The sequence below is a fragment of the Sus scrofa genome, chromosome 7 (genome assembly GCF_000003025.6).
Source record: "Sus scrofa isolate TJ Tabasco breed Duroc chromosome 7, Sscrofa11.1, whole genome shotgun sequence".
In the NCBI taxonomy this organism is placed as follows: Eukaryota; Metazoa; Chordata; class Mammalia; order Artiodactyla; family Suidae; genus Sus; species Sus scrofa.
The window spans coordinates 93,146,311-93,167,062 of NC_010449.5; the positions used below are offsets into that span (position 1 = coordinate 93,146,311).

Genomic DNA, 20,752 nt, shown 5'->3' on the forward strand with positions numbered 1-20,752 from the left:
GCTGCCACTGGTGGCTTGAACCCCTGACACCTGGTCCCATGAATTGCTCACTCAGTTTTAGGGGAGAAACCAGCACCCTGGCTCTCCCTCAGATGTTCTGGGAGAATGTGTGAGATTGTGACAAAGAGCTGACTGGCCAGACTGAACATATCTTCTCCCCTCTTCAAGTATATGAAATATTATACTTGCTTTTAGACGCTATTTGAATCCACACCCACGAGGGGGAGCCCTGAGTACCTTCTGTGTTTCTGAGCAGTGTGCTGCCCAGGGCGATGCCTTTGGGTGCCAAGTACCTATGACCGTGCTATGAAAATCTGGCAGGGCAGGAGGTCCTTGGCCACCCCCAGAAACACTTCCACATTGGCAACCTTGGATGTGAGCAGTTTGGGGGCAGAAAGGGCAGATGCCTGGCAAGAGGCTGACCCTGCTGATGAGAACATGACAGTCTAGTTCAGTGCAAGGGACTCCTGGTCTCGAGACAGCTGCCGTGGGGATCTGCCTGGGGCTAGGGCAGCGGGTCTGTGCCCATACCTGCTCTCCTTTGGCTCTCCCACCACCTTGGTCTTTTGGCTGCTGGCTTTGACCCTACACCTGCTACCCACTACTCCACCTCCCCTCCCTCTCAGGTTCCCTTGAGGGCAGCCAAGCCCCACTGCTGGTAAAGGAGCCTAAGCCCCACCCCTGGCCATAGGAAATGCAGTCACAGTGGAATACAATTTGATAGAAAGACATAACTGTTTAACCCTCAGAAGGTGTGACATCAGAAAAGATTTCCTAGGAAGGGTCAGTCATTTGAGCTGCCTCTTTTTTTTTTTTTTTGGTCTTTTTGCCTTTTCTAGGGCCACATGCATGGCATATGGAGGTTCCCAGGCTAGGGGTCGAATTGGAGCCGTAGCCGCCAGCCTACGCCAGAGCCACAGCAACGAGGGATCTGAGCTGCATCTGCAACCTACACCACAGCTCACAGCAATGCCAGATCCTTAACCCACTGAGCAAGGCCAGGGATCGAACCCGCAACCTCATGGTTCCCAGTCAGATTTGTTAACCACTGAGCCACGACGGGAACTCCTTGAGCTGCCTCTTGAAGTAGGGTTTGGGGAAGCTAAGAAAAGCAAGTGAAAAGACAATGGGAAAGAGCATGGCGGTGCCTCAGAATAGTAGGACAAGTGTGGCTGGAGCAAAGAATGGGATAAGGTGATGGAGTGAGCCCGGATTGTAGGTCAGGACCAGATGGAGGAAGTGAAGTCAAAGGCCAGAGTTGGGAGCTGGAGTCATAGGAATGGAAACCCAGTCACGGGATTTAACAGGAGGCTCGCAGGATCAGCCTTGGGCCTTGAGAAGATCATGTGCCTGATGGTAGCGAACCAGGATTCCCTGGGGAATCCTGCTGTAGTTGGGGAGTCATTTGAAAAGGCTACTGCAGAGTCCAAGCAGAAGAGGACTGACCCGCTGAAGCAAGTTGGAAGCCCAGAGAAGTCTGGTGTTTGTCCTCAGTTCACACAGCTAAATGGCAGAACCTGGAATTAAACCCATCCTATCACTGCAGGCAGGTGACAAGCCTACCATCTAAAGATTGCTTTGGCACAGTGGGTTAAGAATCCAGCATCGGAGTTCCCATCATGGCGCAGTGGTTAACGAATCCGACTAGGAACCATGAGGTTGCGGGTTCGATCCCTGCCCTTGCTCAGTGGGTCAAGGTTCCGGTGTTGCTGTGAGCTGTGGTGTATGTCGCAGATGCGGCTTGGATCCTGCGTTGCTGTGGCTCTGGCGTAGGCTGGCAGCTATAGCTCCGATTCCACCCCTAGCCCGGGAAACTCCATATGCCGCAGGAGCGGCCCAAGAAATGGCAAAAAGACAAAAAAAAAAAAAAAAAAGAATCCAGCATCAATGCAGCTGCAGCTCAGATTGAATCCCTGGCCAGGGAAATTCCATATGTCAGTATGCAGAAAAAAAAAAAAAAAGATTGCTTTCATATCTATTCTCAGCCTCCCCACAGATTCTCTTTTATAGATGAGGGAAAGTCGAGGGCTTGAGAGGTCAGTCTTCATCTGGTGGGCAAACTGAGACAAGACACTGCAGCACCTGAACAGGGACCAAGTGAAGATAATCAGCTCAGGAAGCATTTGCTGAGCACCTACTATGTGCCCTGGACTCTGTCTTCAAGGAGCTTATAGCCTGGAAGGAACATAAACACAAAAAAATCCCAAAGGATTTTCCCATGGGCAAAGGTCCACAGGAACCAAGAGGAGGGTGCCGGAGGTCCCTGGTAGCCTAGTGGGTTAAGGATACGGCGTTGTCACTACAGCAGCCTGAGTTGCTTCTTGGTGCAGGTTCGATCCCTGGCCTAGGAATTCCCTCATGCCACAGGGTATAGTTTCATCTGAACGGGTGCCATACCAGTGGAATCCAGGTCAGGAGCCTGAGTGATGGAATTAGGGTTGGAGGAGGAAAAAGATTTCTATGGAAGAGATTTAATGCTCCAGCAGGGCCTGGCCTGGAGCTCAGATCCTTCTGTCACTTCTGGTTTTTGTCCCTGCAAGGATACTTGTGCTGGGCTCCGCCATCAGACGGACAGGGGTGCCAAGACAGCTCAGGGGACCTAGAGCAGGAGTGTTTCTGGGTCCTTCACTTGGCACCAGGATGGCCTGCCTGCCTCGGGGTGGGGTCAGGGACCAAGGGGGCTGGGGGCTAAGGGGGTAACACTCTGGGAAGAGCCACTTTGTCCAGGTTGCTGGTGTCAGCATGTGACACCAGGGACACCCGTGGTCAGAGAACATCTTCCTGTCCATCTGTGGCAGGAGTGGGTTTAGTAAGTTGATGTCGGACTCGCTCTGGCTGAAGTGTAAGATCAGAGAGCCGGATCCCAGTCCGTGCTCACACATTTAACAACCATGGGCTAGTCGTATAAAATGGCCACGCTAATGACCTGTTTCATGGAACAAGGGTGACCATCACATGAGCCTGCTGACTGGATAAAAGCAACATTATGAAAACGTATGATCTTTTGTATAGTAAATGATCAACTCAAATGAAAAAAATCTGTGGCATGGGAGAAAATATTTGCAAACCATTTATCTGATTAGGAGGGAACATCCAAAATATGTAAGCGACTCATACGACTCCATAGCAAATAAACAACCTGCTTAAATAATGGGTAAGGGACCTGAGTAGACATATTTCCAAAGAAGACATACAAACGGGCAACAGGCACATGAAAAGGTGTTCCGCATCACTAATCACCAGGGAAATGCAAATCAAAACCACATGAAATAGCACTTCACACCTGTTAGGACGGCTAATCCGAAAAAGACAAGCCAGAAGTGGTGGTGAGGATGTGGAGAAAAAGGAAGCCGTGTACTCTGTAGGTGGGAATGTGAATTGGTGCAGCCACTATGGAAAACAGTACAGAGGTTCCTCCAAAAATGAAAAATAGAACTACCATGTGATCTAGCAATCCCCCCCCCGATATTATTTTACCCTAAAAAAGAAGGAAATTGTCCCATCATCAGGTGGCATCTGCAGTATGACTCGGGATAGTATTCCTGGAAGCTTCACTTCAGGTCAGCCCTGGTTCTCTAGCCCTACTAATGTACTTTTAATAAATTAATTCCTGGAGTTCCTGTCATAGCGGAGCGGAAGTGAATCTGACCACGAACCATGAGATTGCGGGTTCGCTCCCTGGCCTCATTCAGTAGGTTAAGGATCCGGTGTTGCCGTGAGCTGTGGTGTAGGTCGCAGAATCGGCTCGGATCTGGCGTTGCTGTGGCTCTGGCGTAGGCTGGTAGCAACAGCTCTGATTAGATCCCTAGCCTGGGAACCTCCATATGCCGCAGGTGCAGCCCTAAAAAGGACAAAACAAAAACCCACTTAATTCCTTTTCTACTTAATCAGGTAGTACCAGTTTGGCTGCTTATAATCAAGGACTGGTGATGAGCTTGTGAGCCAGAGGTGGGAGAAAGGCTGGATGCCTGAGGATGTCTTTAAAGAAGTCCTTCCAGAGGAGAAGGGGTGAGTGAGCCCAGGTGGTTCCTGGGGAAAAAACCATCTTCATTCTAGTTCTTCGGTGGAGGAACTTGGGTACACGTTTCTTCAGTGGCAAAGAGAAAGCAGTCTTTGCTCCTTCCCTCTGCACACAGAAAATCTGAGCAGACCTCAGCTAATGGTAGTTAAGGAGGGGTGGAAGGACAGTGTGAGTTTGATGGACCACTAGGTACTTAAGTGGCCTCTGCTTCCCTCAAGAAACCAGCTCAGATCCTGGCAAGTCAGCCTTGGGAGAAGCCATTTCTGCTTCCCAGGTGTTCTCTGCCCCAGCTGGTGGCAGTGCTGCATGCCTGGCAGATAGTTCTGTGGAAAACAAAACAAGCTGAGTGCCAATCCAGTGCCCCTGGCCAGATGTGGGCCAGGCCTGCCCAGTCGTATCAGGAAGTAAGTAGGGGCGGAAATTCAGGTTCCTTGTGCTCTAGAGGCTCAGATACAGAGCTGATGCTCTAAATATATTGATTACATCTAATCTATTTCATTTAATTTTTGAAACAGCCCCAATGAGGTACATGCTATTTTTAGTTTTCTCGATGAGAAAAGTGACATTCAAAAAAGTTGCCTACCTAAGGTCACCCAGCCGGTCATTTCCTGCATCATGATAGGCCCTCAAATATGTGTTGTGAGGGAATGTGGCAGGATGGAGATTCTTGATTTGGTTTGAATCCTAAGCCCATACCTGTCACACAGCAGCATGCTGCCAGGTGAAGTGCAGCCTGAGAAATGCTGGACCTCTCTTTCAGTCTTTCCCCTTTCCCAGTAATTTCTTTCCATTGTCAGCACAGGTAAGACCCCACGTTCCTGCAGAACTGAAGATGAAACTCCACTTGCACTATAAAATTTCAGCCTCTCAGCTGTGTTTGGGGATAAATTCCCAACAATGAACACATATATTTTTTTTTTCTGCTTTTTAGGACTGCACCTGCAGCATATGGTGAATTTAGCTACAGCTGCCAGCCTACCCCACAGCCACAGCAATGCGGGATCCCAGCTGTGTCTGCGACCTATACCACAGGTCACAGCAACGCCAGATCCTTAACCCACTGAGCAAGGCCAGGGATAGAACCCGGGTCCTCATGGATCCTAGTCGGGTTCATTAACCACTGAACCACAAAGGGAACTCCCACATTTTCTTTTTCTTATGGTTTTTCTTTTTTCCCCCAGTTTTACTGAGTATGATAGACAAAATTGTGTATATTTAGGATATACAACATGATTTTTCAAAGATGTGCAATAAATGATTTAATATACATATGCATTAGGAAATTCTTACCACAATCATGTTAGTTAACATGTGTATCACATGTTACTGCTTGTGTGTGCTTGTGACGAGAACACAAGATTCCATATATAAGGAAGTGATGTCCTATGATGTTTGTCTGACTTACTTCACCAAGTATGATAATCTCTAGGCCCACCCATGTTCTGCAAATATTTCATTCTTTTTTATGGCTGAGTAATATTCCACTGCATATATGTACCACATCTTCTTTATCCGTTCCTCTGTTGATGGATATTTAGGTTGTTTCCATGTCTTGGCTGCTGTAAATAGTGCTGCAGTGAACACTGGAGTGCTTGTATGTTTACTTGGGCAGTAAAGTCAATCTATGAACTGATTTGGGGCACAGGCTCTCTACTTGCAAACTTCTGTTCTAATCTGACTTCTCCGTCTTAAAAATGAGACATCAGCGCCTCTGAGGGGTAAGCTGTTTTCCCAAGGGCGCAGGGGATCCTGACTGCCCCGACACAGCCTGCGGTTGCTCTCCCTGGGGAGGAAGGGTGATTGCAGCGGGGTCCAGCCGGCTGCCTCTAACTGTGCAGACTCAGTTCCTTGCCTTAGGAGCCCAGCGCGCCAGCAGCAGTGCTAACACAGCCTCCTCGGTGGCCGTCCCCAGGGGCTGGACCTACATCTGCCCCGGCCTGAAAGTGAGATGATCACCTAGAACCGCCGACAGAAGAGGAAGTGGACGGAGCTACAGGCCCCAGGGAGCACGGACCAGGCGTGCCGATAAATCACGGACACTAGCTGCACTGACCGGATTGTCACTGCGTGCCAAATGCCGACGCTGGCAGCCAAGTTCTGGGAAAAGAAATCTGATCCGGGCGCGGCAGCGGTGGTTCAAAGCGAGACCCACCTGAGCCAGCGGAGAGTGGCTGCGGGCTCGGACGGAGCCTCCTCTTGTCTCCGCTTTACAGGCGAGAAAAGCAAGGCTCACCTCAGCTTCGCAGTGGGGTTCCAAGCCCAGTTGTCTGCCCTCCCCCACCTAGAACAAGTCGGGAGCTGCAGGAGGGACTCCAAGCCCGCCACAAAGCAGACCATCGAACCGCGTTCCGGGTTTCGGAGTGAACGCTGCACGCAAGAAGGAACCAAGGGAGAGATGGGCTCGCGGGGTGGGGGTGGGGAAGTGCCGGGGCCGCGTCCAGGGGCCAGGCGACCCGCCGGGACCTTCCGGACGCGCGGAGCCCGGCCCTCTCGCCGGCGCCCGCACTGATTGGCGCTCCCGGCCGGCCCTCCAGCTAGCTCACCTGCCCCTCCCAGCCAATCGGGGCCACCAGAATTGGGGCTGTCGCGGGGAGGCGGCGGGCGGGGCGGGGGGGGGGTTGGTGGGGGGATGCTGCTGGCTGGAGGCTGAGCCGCCCTTCCCGCCGAGTTCCTTCCCGGTCCGCCGCAACCTCGAGCCCGAGCCGCTGGCTGCGTGCCCCGCGCCCCTCGCCGACGCGCTCCGGCCCCCGAGCGCTTTCATGCAGCAGCTCCCGGCCGGGGCCGCCTCGCGTCTCGGCTGGCTGAGACGCGCCCCGACGGCGCCCCCCGCCGACGCCACCTCACCGCAGCTTCCCGCCGCACACGCCCTCGCCCGGAGCCCCGCGTCCTTGCCGGCCCCGGGGAGTGGGTGGACCCGGCCGGGAGCAGCCCCGCTGAGGCAGGATGTTCACGTCCAAGTCCAACTCGGTGTCGCCTTCGCCGTCCCTGGAACAGGCCGACTCGGAGGCGCTGGACATCAGCACCAAAGTGCAGCTCTACGGTGTGCTGTGGAAGCGGCCCTTCGGGAGGCCGTCGGCCAAGTGGTCCCGGCGGTGAGTGTCCCTTCCGTGCCGGGTGAGGACCTCCTGGGAGGGAGCCAGAGCTGAAGGACCCTGTGCCATCTCCTCCATGACCGTCCTGCCTCTGCCTTCCTTTGTGACCTTGGCCTAGCCCCATTATCACTCTACGCTGGCTCCCCGGCAGATACGGATCCCAGCCTGGGCTGGGGTCGTCGCTGCCCGAGGCTGGGCGAGCTGGGGTGGGACCTCTGAATTCTCTATGGACTGGATCTATGTCGGGCTGGGGAGATTGGGTGTGGTGGGCTAAAGAGATTCGTAGAGGTGGCTAGGAGCGGAGGTGGGTCAGGAGCCCAGATGGGTCAGGTTGTGCCAGACTGTTGCAAAGGAAGAAACCCTAGCTCTAGCCAAAGATAGCCTCTTGGGACTGGCCCCCTCCCACTGCCCAATTCCATCATTTTCACAAGCCCCTGCCCCAGGCTTCCAGGTGTATGCTTAGAGGTGGGGCATGTGTCCCCCCCCCCCTTACACCCCCAACTGGTATCTGGTATTTACACTGAGGGAGCTTCTGAAAGGCACCAGCCAATGGACCGATAAGGGCCTGGAAGGGCCTATGCCCATCCCTGGAAAGTGATGTCGGGAACCCCTCCAACTGTCCCTTGAATATATATTTTAAATCTGGGCTGATGGGAAAGAGATTCCAGTGCTTCAGACGGAGAAGCCAGAACTGAAAGCAGGGACTTGGCTGGGGGGTAGGGGGGGAATGGGGGCGACAGGGAAGCAGATGGGGTAGAGACAGAGGACAGTGAGGGAAGGGATGGATTGGGATTGGTTCTGTCAGAAGGACTGATCCCTTGGAAGAGGTGAAGGGAAGGGTCAGAGCAGCTGGGTTCTTTCGGCATCAGCTTCCTGGTCCTGACTCAGAGGTCACTCTCCAGACATCAGTCGCCACTTTCCACTCATAAATGGGCCTGAAAGGTACTGGAAGAAGGGGGAGCTCACAGCCCTGAACTTGCAGGAAGCTCCCAATTCTGGTTTCAGGAGCAAGGGACCATCTTCTGGATAGCTTTCACCTTCAAGCCAGTCTCAGTTCTGAGATTTGCCATGGAATGGCTTATTCAATGCGGACCCTCATCAACCCCTTCCTGAAGGCGTAATTCTGCCAGGAAACTAGGATTGTTTCTAGCTGCTCCTTCCCATCCCATACTATGTATGCCCCTGAGCGGGGGTGAGGGTGGGGTCCTTATATGTTCCTAGGAACACAGTTCAGGGGGATATGGTAGCGGTTGGTTCTGATGTTCTGTTTTGATGAATAATTTAACATTTCAACAAGACCACAGAACGAATGGAGCTGTAGATGGTGTTTCACATTTCACATACTTGTTTTTGCATCCATTGTTAATTCCGTTGGCTTTAACTCTGGGGTGTGATGGGATGTAGCCTTCTTGAGTTTCTCCAAAGTTAAACATATCTCTGATCTCCTGAATGGAGCAGCTTGGAGAGCATCCTATGAGGGATTTTCTGTGCCAGGAGCAGACTTATCTCTACCAGGGTGCTCAAGTGGGGTTGGGAAGGCTGCTTATAAAGTCAAGTACCATTAGCAGAGTATCCCCCCATCCCCTTCTGCCTCAGCTGCTCCAGGCAGCCAACACTCCTCCTTTGGGTCTGGCTGCTGTCCTTGGTATTACCTCTGGGTCTTGCCATCCAGGACCTCTCTTGCCAGGCATTTTTACCTGATTACATCCCTAGTAAATGGCTAGGGGCCTGCGACCCTCAGGTTATGTCCCTGAGTTCCCCACCCCATCACCCACAGATGTGAGGACCTGACCCCTCCACCTGCAGTTGATTCTGATATTGGGCGGTGTCAGGGGCAAAGGCTGTCAGCTAAAAGCTCAGTGATGGAGCCAAGTGTGTATGTGGGGCGGGGGGGGGGCTTGGAAAGCTGTAGCACCCCCATCCCAAGAATCCTCACCAGTAGTCCCCACAGCCATTTGAAAACCCATCAAGTCCAAGTCAGAACAGTATAATCCCCTGCAAAGTCAAGTCTGCCTCCTTTCAAGGAGATCATCTGTTCTGTCCCCTTTTATAAGAATTTGCCGGAGTTCCCATCGTGGCGCAGTGGTTAACGAATCTGACTAGGAACCATGAGGTTTCGGGTTCGATCCCTGACTTTTCTCAGTAGGTTAAGGATCCAGCGTTGCCATGAGCTGTGGTGTAGGTCGCAGACGTGGCTCAGATCCTGTGTTGCTGTGGCTCTGACGCAGGCCAGTGGCTACAGCTCCGATTAGACCCCTAGCCTGGAAACCTCCATATGCCACCGACCCTAGAAAAGGCAAAAAGACCAAAAAGAAAAAAAAAAAAAAAGAAAGAAAGATTTGCCACTGTGCAAAGACTCCCCCTCCTCTGGGACTTGAGAAAAAACTAACATCCCACCAGCCTACCCTGGGTCTCTGTCCATGGTCACGGTTCTGGGAACACACAACATACACACATGATTTATTTAGCCTGGGGTCAGCAACAGCCAGCCAGAGAGGGTCTGGGGCGGGGGGTGGAGGTGGGGGGGCATGATGCTAAGTTCAGCCCCCTCTCACTTCCCGGCAGAACCCCCTGGGCCCTGGTTTCCATTTGTGAAGTGGAGTCTCTGGACTCCCACTAATTAGCAGCCACAGGAAGGCCCGGGGAGGGGGCAGCTCAGGCCCGCCCCGGCAGAGCCTTGCCATTAGGGCGATCGATGCTGAGCTGGGGCAGCAGCGACTGGGAGGGGGCCTGGAAAGGCTTCCGCACCTCATAAATAACGAATGGGCAGGATGGGCAGGATGGACGTGGCGGTGGCCAGCTGGGTTCTGTAAGACCTCTTCTGCTCAGGGTCTGTCTCTGCCTGGGCCTCCAGCGCCGACGGCCCAAGCAGACCTGCCCTTGCCGGAATGGGAAGATGCCCTTGAGCTGAAGGGTCACCTTTTTTCCATAAACAAGACGGGAAAGGAATCAAAAGCATTCCTTAGTGGAGATAAGAGGACCAGGAAAGGGTCAGGTTGACAACTCCGTCCTCCCCTTAACCTGTGAGCAGTAGAGATGCGGATGCTCTTGGCAAAGACCCGGACCGCTCAGGGACAAGGACGAAAGGAGCGGGGCATCTCCGTCTTGCCGAGGTCAGCCCTGCGGTGGGGCTGGTCCCCCAGACAGGCCAGCTCTCTCCCAGGGCCTCATACTTCCCCAAGCATTGCAGCCCCTCTCCGAGATCCCTCTCAACACCCCCCAAGGTTGGAGCCCCTGAGGAGGAGGGTCAGCCAAACCCTTCCCGCAGCAGGAACGGCTACACTCCTGTCCCTCCTTCCCCCAGGTGTAAGGTGGTCCCTGGGCCCTGAGCCAGGCCCAGTAGCAGCTCACTCTTGTGGAACAGATGGGTCCTGCCTCAAGGAGCTAAGACTCGCAGTGTCCACTGAGTGCCAGGGGGACTGTGGGGACAGTGGCCTCACTTCCTCAGTCTCTGGCCGTAGCCTGCACTGGTGTGGACAGTTGGTCTGGGCCGTTGGCAGTCACCAGACCAGAGAGACCTGGGGAGGCTTTCTTCCCGCAGAGATTTAGGTCCAGGAGTTTCCCCTCTGGCTCTGAGCACCGCTTCCTAAAGGGGGCGCTGTGATACTGAACTGTCCCAAAGGGCGTAGGGGAAGAGCTAGCCTATCACCTCCATGCACCAGGCTCAGCCTCACTCTAGTGACACTGGGATGTGGTCTCACTTTCTGGCTCACATAGCATTTCTCACTGCTGCCTGCACAGCTGCTGCATTTCTGCGTGTTCTGTCCCAGGGGGAGGGTGCCTGCAGGCCCCGCTTTTTATCATCAACTCTGTTTTACAGACTTCTTCTAGAATGACAGATTTGGAGGGTAGGCAGTGGCTAGGTGGCAGCTGAGGGCTCGCCCCAGATCCCTCTGTCCATCACTCCCTGACCCTTCTGAGGCGGTGGCCCACATGGAGGTGTCATTGAGTCCTTAGAGGAAGGAGACGGGTACACTCTGTGGGCCACAGCCCAGCTGTAAGATGAACTCACACCCATTAGTTCAGGCTTCTCTGGGGTGGTGTGATGACTTGCCTGGACCAAAGTTAAATGTGTTGATTGTGCAAACAAGACACACTTCTTCCTCCCCGCCCCCCAAGGAGCTATCATTAGGGGCTGTTGATGGCCTATTTGAAAATGACTCTCGGAGTTCCCATCACAGCTCAGCAGAAACAAATCTGACTAGCATCCATGAGGTTTAGAGTTCGCTCCCTGGTCTCGCTCAGTGGGTTAAGGATCTGGTGTTGCCGTGAGCTGTGCTGTAAGTCACAGACGCGGCTCCGATCTGGCGTTGCTGTGGCTGTGGGGCTGTGGTGTAGACCAGTGCTACAGCTCCGATTCGACCCGTAGCCTGGGAATCTTCATATGCTGCAGGTGCGGCCCTAAAAGGACAAACAAACAAATCAGCCAAAAAACAAGAACTTTAAAAAGAATATGATTCTCACTTGCATAGGGGCCAGAACTCGAGCCAAACACTTGAGGGCAGTTCAGCTTCCTCATGTCTAAGACTTGGAAATAAGAAAGCAGTTTTCTGCTGGTGAGCAGCTGCATGACCCAGGCCGAGGCATGGCTGTGTCACATCTCATCTGCAAAATGGGAGTGGATCAAATCATGGTGTTTTTTGTTTTCTTTTTAGGGGCGCACCTGTGGCCTAAGGAACTTCCCAAGTAGGGGTCGAATCAGAGCTGCAGCTGCCAGCCTACACCACAGCCACAGCAACACCAGATCCAAGTCGCATCTGTGACCTACACCACAGCTCACAGCAACGCTGGATCCTTAACCCACTGAGCGAGGCCAGGGATCGAACCCTTGGCCTCATGGATACTGGTCAGGTTCCTTTCCACTGCGCCACAATGGGAACTCCCAAACAGCGGTTTTTAAACTCTGTTCCATGGTGATTCTAAAGATGTCTTGGCTCCACCACAGGGGGGTGGGGAACAGAAGGTGGGGCTCTGAGCCCCCTGCCACCTCACCCAGCGCCTCTGCACTATTATCTGCTTTACACAGTAAGCTTGTCTTTACTACGTTGTTTGAAGAATACACCTAACGCTTGTTAGCGCCCCTTGGCCTTAACGATCTCCGAATAAACCCTAACTTGTCATCCCCCTTCCACTTCACTGTCCTGCTGTCCTGCCACCTTAGACCTAGTGCCAGGCCCATGGCAGAGGCCAGGATGAGCATCCCCTGAGCATATCAGGCCGCTCGGAATGAATGAAAAGGGACACACACTGGGGACTGTGTTATTGCTACTTCAGAAAGGGCCGCCTCTGCTAAGCCATCCTTCCGCTGCTCTAGGATTTTTCCCGGCTCCAACCCCCACACTTCCATTCTCAGTGCCTGAGAGGCTCGGGGACAAGGGAGCCTGGGGGCTGGTCCTATTCTGGAAGTTTGTGCCCAAGCAAGAAGGGGCAGTCAGGAAAGGGTATCACGCTTTCCATGCACGGGTGGCTCACACGTCCACTGGGCTTTTGCTGCCCTCTTGAGAGTGAGAGACGTTTGGCCCAAGGTCTCACCCCACTAGGGGATCTGAGAAAGTCTAAAGTCTACCCAGGGTTTCTGCTAATCCCCAAGAAGCTCCAGACTCTCATTGCCTTGTTTGTGGATGAATTTGCTACAGGGTAGATGCTTCGTGTTGCACAAGCAGATATGGATCTCGGCTCGTTCCTCAGTCTCCCCACCATCCCCACTGCCATGCAGATGCACCAGCCTCCATGTAAGGTCTTTGGGAGTCTAGCAGACTGTGCCGAGGGGAAGCCTTGGCAAAGAGCAGAGTGGAGGAGGGATTTAAATCCCAAAGGTGTGGGAGTTCCCATTGTGGCTCAGCGGGTCAAGGACCTGATGTTGTCTCTGTGTCTGATCCCCGGTCTCACTCTGTGGCTTAAGGATCTGGCATTGCCATAGATGTGGCTGAGATCCAGTGTTGCTGTGGCATAGGCTGCAGCTGCAGCTCCAACTTGGCCCCAGCCCAGGAACTTCCTTCTGCCACAGGTGCAGTCCTAAAAAATAAAAAACAAAAAACAAAAAACACAAAAGGAGTTCCTGTCATGGCTCACTGGTTAACAAACTCGACTAGGATCTGTGAGGATGTGCGTTCAATCCCTGGCCTCACTCAGTGGGTTAAGGATCCGATGTTGCCATGAGCTGTGCTGTAGGTCATAGACAAGGCTCGGATCCGGCGTGGTGTTGGCCGGCAGCTGCAGCTCTGATTCGACCCCTAGCCTGGGAACCTTCATATGCTGCAGGTGCTGCCCTAAAAAGCAAAAAAAAAAAAAAAAAAAGCAAAAAAGAATACATACTGTAATTCCATTTATCTAAAATTCAAAAGTGCGGCCCTAAAAAGCAAAAAACAACAACAAAACCAATCAACCAACCAACCAAACAAAAAAGCCCCAGAAGTATAAGCACCTAGTTGAGTGTAAGCTCCGTGGTTTCCTGAGCCTTCAGGTACCGCCTCTCACCACCACCAGAGCTGGGACTGTTCACCACTTCTCTTGACCCTGTAGGACCTGGGCTCTTGCGTCTTCCCTGCATTCTCTCTCATCGGAACTATCCCATCACCCCTCCTCCCCGCTGCCCCCCAGCATTTCCTCCACCTCCAAGTTTCTCTCACTCTGTGATGCCAGGCCCTTTCCAGCCCCTATACCCACTCTTGGCTTTTGCATCCCCAGACCCTGAGTAGCTCAACAGAGTAGATGGACCTTTCTTTACCAGGACCCACCCAACTTAGAAGGTACCTGTTGATCTAAGTAGTATTTTTTCCCTTACTTCTAGCTGGATCACCTGTAAGGCCAGTGTTGGCCATTAAGCTCTACTTGAGCCCATGTTGCCTTCAGAGCACCGAGGAGGGGACTAGAGGTGGAGGTGAAGCTTAGGAAAGCCTCTCTTGGGTTCCCCGGTTCATCCTGGATGGCACCTGTGTCCACCCTGTCACCTAAGCTGGAGTCCTTGGCCTCATGTCATCCCAGACTCGGCTCTCCCCACCCTAGTCTATTCAACAAGCTCTGCTGACCTTTTTCAGCAACAACCCATAACTATTATCACCAATAACCTTAAATCTGCCCCCTTGCCCCGCTGTGGAGCCCTCAAAACCACCCTCTCCATCAACTGCGATTTGACCTCACAGGTGCCCTGTCGGAAACCCATTGGCAGCTCCCCTCACCTGCAGGAAGCAGCCCAACCTTTTCAGGAGGACCGCACGCCTCAGCCTGCTCTGGTCCCTACTTCTCTCTTTGACCTTAACTCACCCCTTACTCTCCCCCCCCACCGCCACCCCCGGCCTCCCCACTCCTCTGGCACTTACCTGCCGGCAATGCCAGACCTATTTCCATAACCTTGAACACACTATGCTTTGCAAATTCTGTTTCCTTCTGTCTCGAATGTATCTCCCCTTTACGAGTTCTCTCAGTTTCCCGGACAATCCTCTTCATTCTTCCAAACCCTTGCTCAGTTGTCACCTCCTCTCAGAGAATCCCCTTGGCTGGACACTTAGGCCATTCATTCCTTGCTGGTCAGTTCTCTTCCTGTACCTCATAGAAACCTGTAGTGACATAGGCTACCTGGTGCTTTATAATGATCCCAGCTCCCTACTTATCAGCTGTGTAACCTGGGGCTTGTTACTTAACCTCTCTGTTTTCCACTTACCTCATCTAGCTCATGTGAGGAGGGAATGAGTTAGCAAACATTCTGATGTTTCTAAAACAGTGCCTGGCACAAAGAAGGAGCTTGATAAGCAATAAGCATTGGGTTTTTTTGGTTCATTTGTTTTTCTGCCCATGACTAGGGCATGCAGATGTTCCCAGCCAGGGATCCAAACCAAACCACAACAGTGACAATGCCTGCTCCTTAACCACTGTGCCACCAGGGAACTCCACATTGGAATTTTTTAAAGTATGGATTTGTACAGTTCTCACGCCTGTGTTTGCACAAGCCCCCTGAGGGCAAGCAATAACCAAGCCCCAGGACCCGGCTGTACCAGGTGATTCCTTTCTGCTGTCTGACATGAGTCAACCAGGACCTTGCCGTCACTTTGCGAGAAAAGCTCTGATAAGGCCAGGTCTTAGGTAGGGAGGAGAGCCAAGTGCAGTGATAGGGGCCCGAGTGTCAGGAGCACAGAGAGCACAGCCATTGAGAACATGAGCTTTGCTAGCATGGTACCAAACCAGGTTCTTTTGCCCAGTCTCACAGCAAGCCAAAGCTGGGCTGCTCAGGTCTGCAGCAAGAAAAGGTTTAGTCATGAGGCAGCCAAGCAAGGAGGTAGGAGAACAAATCTCAAATCCCGTCTCCTTGGAGTTCCCGTCGTGGCTCAGTGGTTAACGAATCCGACTAGGAACCATGAGGTTGCGGGTTCGATCCCTGGCCTTGCTCAGTGGGTTAAGGATCCCGTGTTGCTGTGGCTGTGGTGTAGGCCGGTGGCTACAGCTCTGATTCAACCCCTATCCTGGGAACTTCCATATGCCACAGGTGCAGCCCTAGAAAAGGCAAAAAACACAAAACAAAACAAAAAATACAAATTCTCCTCCTCGAAGGCCAGGGGTTTGGGGTGTTTATGGTATAAACAAGCAGGGTGCTCTGAGGCGTGGGGAGAGGTGACAGCAGGAAAGGAGGTGAGGGGCTCCGTGTTCAGCGCAGGCATGCCTCGTTACATGCTTCTTCATGCATGTGCAAACTCCGGGGGAGTTTGGTCTGAAACGGAGGGGCATTTGGGGCTGTGATGTCAACAGGTGACAAATGGGGAACAGGTCTATTCTGTGCAGACTCCAGTCGGCCGGGTTGGGACCATCTGGTTACAGCAAGTTTTGTTGTGTTACAGGCAGAGGGTTTTTAAAACAAGCTGTTTCCTGATCTGCTGCTCCATAAGACAAGCTCAAGAATCTGTGAGTCACCAGTTTTTTTTTTTTTCTTTTTTGTCTTTTTAGGGCCACACCCCCAGCATATGGAAGTTCCCAGGCTAGGGGTCAAATCGGAGCTGTAGCCGCCAGCCTACACCACAGCCACAGCAACTTGGGATCCCAGCCGCGTCTGCGACCCACACCACAGCTCTCGGCAATGCCAGATCTTTAACCCATGGATGGAGGCCAGGGATCAAACCCGTATCCTCATGGATACTAGTCAGATTATTTACCATGGAGCCACAACGGGAACTCTAGTCCCAGTTTCTGTTGTGGGTTTTTTACCCTATAGGGCTCAGTTTCAGCCCTCCTCTATCTTGTTTTGTTTTTGTTTTTTGGCCTTGCCCTTGGCACATGGACATTCCTGGGCCAGGGATCCGCAGCCACCTGAGCCATAGCTGTGACAATGCTGGCTCCTTAACCCGCTGCACCACCAGGGAATTCCCTCCCCTGTCTTTTGATTGAATTCCTCAGTCTTGAGGGGAGAGGGCTACTTTCTGCTGATCAGGGGTGCAGACCTAAGTTGGATTTGAGGGATGAAATTGTTTGGCACTTGATTGCCTATAGAAGACCAAAGCTTTGGGTCTGGGCTTTTATGTTGAATGATCACTATCTGGGTTGCAGTTTGGGGCTTCAGGATGTGAAACAAAGAGCAAGTGCAGAATTTTAGCAAGAAGAAAGGCACATCCTAGCAAGCACAGAACAATGGCACCTAGTTCAAGTCATTTCTCAAATAGAGACTCTATTCCCGAGGGGATCCATGAGAAGATCTTTGCTAAGTGATCAAATCCGGTTCTTGGGATGACACCTGTGGGAGTCAAGGTGTCTAATTTCATCTCAGTAGGCTTTAACTTCCAATGCGATATTAATATATACATCACAGGGGCTATTGGCCACTACACGTATGCCCCTTCTCTGCGTTTCAGCATTTGACTTGCTGTGTGTTGGGCAAACACACTTGGTTCGGTAACAAGCCGACAGTCCTGAGTTTCCAGTTTGCCTCTTTCTGGCTGCTGAATCTCTCAGTACCTGTTTCCTCACCAGGGAAATAGAAGAGCAAATATTCTCCTTTCTCAGAGTTGTTATGAGAGATTTAAAGAAGAGGTGAAAAAAACGTATTCTTTTATTTTTATTTTTTTCTTTTTAGGGCCACACCTGTGGCATGGGGAACTTCCCAGGCTAGGGGTCGCCACAGCCACAGCAACGCCAGATCTGAGCCACATCTGTGACTTATGCCGCAGCCTTTAGCAACGCCAGATCCTTAACCGGCTGAGCAAGGCCAGGGATCAAACACACCAGTTGGATTCTTAACTGGCTGAGCCACAATGGGAACTCCGCAAAACCTTACCTTTTTAAGACCAGAGAGGGGACACAGCCAGGCCCGACACAGCCCCCTTACTCAGGCACGCTCTCTGGACTTCACCCCCAGCACAATGGGCTAGACAGGGAGGCCCTAAGGGCTAGGGCTGGAGACCAGGCTTTGCTCAGAACCAAAGTTGGCCTGGATAGAGGGGTGGGCCTTGGACAGGAGGGAGGGACAGATGCAGGAAAAGTGCTATGTGTTTGGAGGCCAGCGAGCTGGCCAGCTGGGCTGGAGCCAAGAGCTCCCGCCGGTAGCAGCTTTGGTGAGTGGCAATGGGAAAGGAGGTCAGGAGAGGCTGCTGCAGACACTGAACCTAATAATAAGAAGGAATAACAGTAATAATAAAACTGGGTGGAATATTTACCATGCCATGTTCTAAGTCCCTATGTGGGAGTTCCCACTGTGGCTCCGGGGTTAATGAACCCGCCTAGCATCCATGAGGACACGGGTTTCATCCCTGGCCTCCCTCAGTGGGTTAAGGATCCGGTGTTGCTGTGAGCTGTGGTGTAGGTCGCAGACGCAGCTCAGATCCCGCGTTGCTGTGACTATGGTGTAGGCTAGGGGCTACAGCTCTGATTCGACCCCCTAGCCTGGGAACCTCCATATACCACTGGTGCTGCCCTAAAAAACAAAAAAAACAAAAAAAGTCTCTATGTGAACAAATTCATTTACTGATCCTGGCAACCCTGAGAGATATATGTGCTATTATTATCCTCAAGTTACCCTGAGGGACCTGAGGCCTAGAAACATCAGGGGACTTGCTCTGGGCACAGTGCTGGTCAGGGGCAGAGCTTGATGCCTACTGCCTGTGGTCCGTCTGCTTCCTGCCCAGGGGCTGGCACAGAGGCCAAAGCAGCTCCTGAGAGATCGTGGGGTGGGAGCAGGTGCCGGGGCTAGTGTCCGTGGCTGTTGTCAGTTACAGATCCACCTCTGCCCTGGCTGTGTGACCTTGTGTGTATGACTTCGCCTCCATGCCTGTTTCCTCGTCTGTGAAATGGGAACAAAAAGCCCTACCTCCCACGATTGTGACATGGATCAAATACTGATACATGCACTTTGCATGGAAGCCAGCCCATGAGAACACCTGAACAGCTGGGGACAGTGACGGTCCCCAGCCCTCCCTGAGCCAGCCCAACTCTGCAGGGCCCAGAAGGAGGTGGCCCCTGACTTTCGGTCAGAATGAGAGCTCTGGGGAGTTCCCGTTATGGCGCAACAGGATCAGCAGCATTTCTGGAGCGCTGGGACACAGGTTTGACCCCAGCCCGGCACAGTGGGTCAAGGATCCTGTGCTGCTGCAGCTGTGGCTGAGATCACAACTGCAGCTCCAACCTGATCCCTGGTCCGAGAACTCCATATGCTGTGGGGCGGCCAGAAAGAAAAAAAAAGAAAAACAAAGGCAGTAGAATGAGAGCCCTGGGAGTAAGGGGACTTGGGAGCATGGGGCAGGAAGAGGAAGTGTCCATCTGTACAGGGGATCTCTGGACCTCACCCGCGCCCTGCTGAGAAGCTGATAGTCATCAGCCGGAGCAGCAGCAGGCCCCGAGGCAGGTTGCACGCAAAGCCAGCCCTTCGGGTCCTAGAATTGCACTTGACAAATATGCCCTTTGTTAGGCAATCCTCCTCCTCGCCAGCCAGGAAGTCGCCCTCCTCCTCGAGGTCCGTGCCAGCCTTGACCCCCACCCCCACCCAAACCAAACTGAGAGCAGCTGCAACGAGGTCAGGCTTGGCATGCATGGTGCATGAGCCCTTCACCACTGCTGCAGCCATGGGGGCCCCTAGAGCTTTTAAAGTCTGGTTGGCATGGAGCAAAAGCTGCCCTGGACATTTGTCTTGCCCTGCTTCTCTGTGCCCTCCTTCAGAGGGCAAGAGGAGGAGGGCCATGACATCTGGGGACACATACTGTGTGGCAGGCAAGTGTGGAGGACTTTACCTTCCTTCCATCCACCAGATCCTCTCTTGCCCTCTTGTGGTCACAGCCCCTAATGGATCCCCCTATGTCCCCTTTTCTCAACACCTGCCCATGACAATCTGTTTTCAACACAGCAGCTAAGCTGAGCGTTTTGTAATGGGAATCAGATCATGTCACTCTTGCTCAAAACTCTCCAGTGGCTGCCCTCTTGTTACTTGGAGGAAAAACCAGCCTCTATCAGCTAGCAGTGTGACTTTCAGCAAGTTGTGTCCCCTTTTGGCTTCATTTCTGCCCATAGAAAATGCAGGATGATAAAGAGTATTGAAAGCCTTAGCTGCTTGGAGTAAGGCATGGCTTGGGGTAAGTGCTAACTAAGCATGAGCTTTATCATTATTGTCATTGCAGTAGCCCAAAGGGCCTTACACAGTCTGCTTACTACCTTTCCTTAGCTGCAGCTTCTCAGTTCCCTCCAGAGCCAGACACAATGTCTACCCCAGGGCCTTTGCACCTGCTGCTCTTCTGCCTAAAACACTTACCTCTCTGCCCATATTACCTTCAGGCTCTCTCTGACCACTCTGTTTAATACTGAAGCCTCCCCCACCCACCCTTCATGCCATTGCTTTCCCTGCTTTATTATTTTTATGTCCTCTCAAGCAGTCATCAACACCCGGCACCTGGCATGTCGTTTATTTAGTCTGCCTGCTCACTGCACACAGTCAGCGTGTAAGCTCAGTGGGGACAAGGATTTGTATTTCTCTTGTCCATAACTCTCTCCCCAGCACCTTGCACAATGCCTGGCATAGGGTAAGAGGGCAGCAATGATGTGTTGAATCAATGAGTGAACCTTCACAGCAGCTCCAGGAGACAGATATTTGCATCCTTATTTTATAGAGGAGTTTTGGAGGAAAGGCTCTGCAAGCCTGAGCATTCATTTGAGGCTGTGGCTTGAGGGATGAGGATTGTTTGCCTCCAGAGCCCCGTTCTTTCTGTGCCCATGTGTCTAGTGACCACCTGCCTGTCACCTCCACCACGTCCCTGGCACAGGGCTTTGCTCTGAGTGAGGAGGGGGCTCCAGAAAGACCAGAAGGTATTTTTCATCATCAGCTCAGGCACATACGAGAGACTGAGTAAGCAGTCTCTTACACTGTTAAACTGTTCTGCTAAAGAACAGAAATTCCCTTTCTCACTGTTCTGAGGCTGCGCATCTGAGATGAGGGTGCCAGCAAAGGACCCTCTTCCTGGCTTGCAGAAGGCTGCCTCTCACTATGTTCTCAAGTGGGCGTGAGAGCAAATGCTTCCCCCCCCCCTTTTTCTTTCGTTTTTGCTTTTCAAGGCTGCTCCCATGGCATATGGAGTTTCCCAGGCTAGAGGTGGAATCAGAGCTACAGCCGCCGGCCTACACCACAGCCACAGCAACGCAGGATCCGAGCTGTGTCTGTGACCTACACCACAACCTATGG

The 20,752-nt window shown here is 52.6% G+C and overlaps 1 protein-coding gene across 4 annotated transcripts in view; it reads left to right on the top strand.

Moving 5' to 3' along the window:
* PLEKHD1 (pleckstrin homology and coiled-coil domain containing D1) overlaps positions 6,636-20,752 on the top strand; it is a 34,785-nt gene continuing 20,668 nt past the window's right edge. The window contains exons 1-2 of one of the 4 annotated variants that reach the window (XM_021098105.1): positions 7,010-7,113; positions 15,942-16,005. Coding sequence is in view for 3 of the 4 variants with exons in the window: in XM_005666329.3 (XP_005666386.1) it covers positions 6,965-7,113 (149 nt within the window). In the remaining variant the exon portion in view is untranslated. Of the gene's footprint in view, positions 7,114-15,941; positions 16,006-20,752 lie in introns of all 4 variants that reach the window. The other 3 variants (XM_005666329.3, XM_013978299.2, NM_001174165.1) reach the window with 3 other exon arrangements.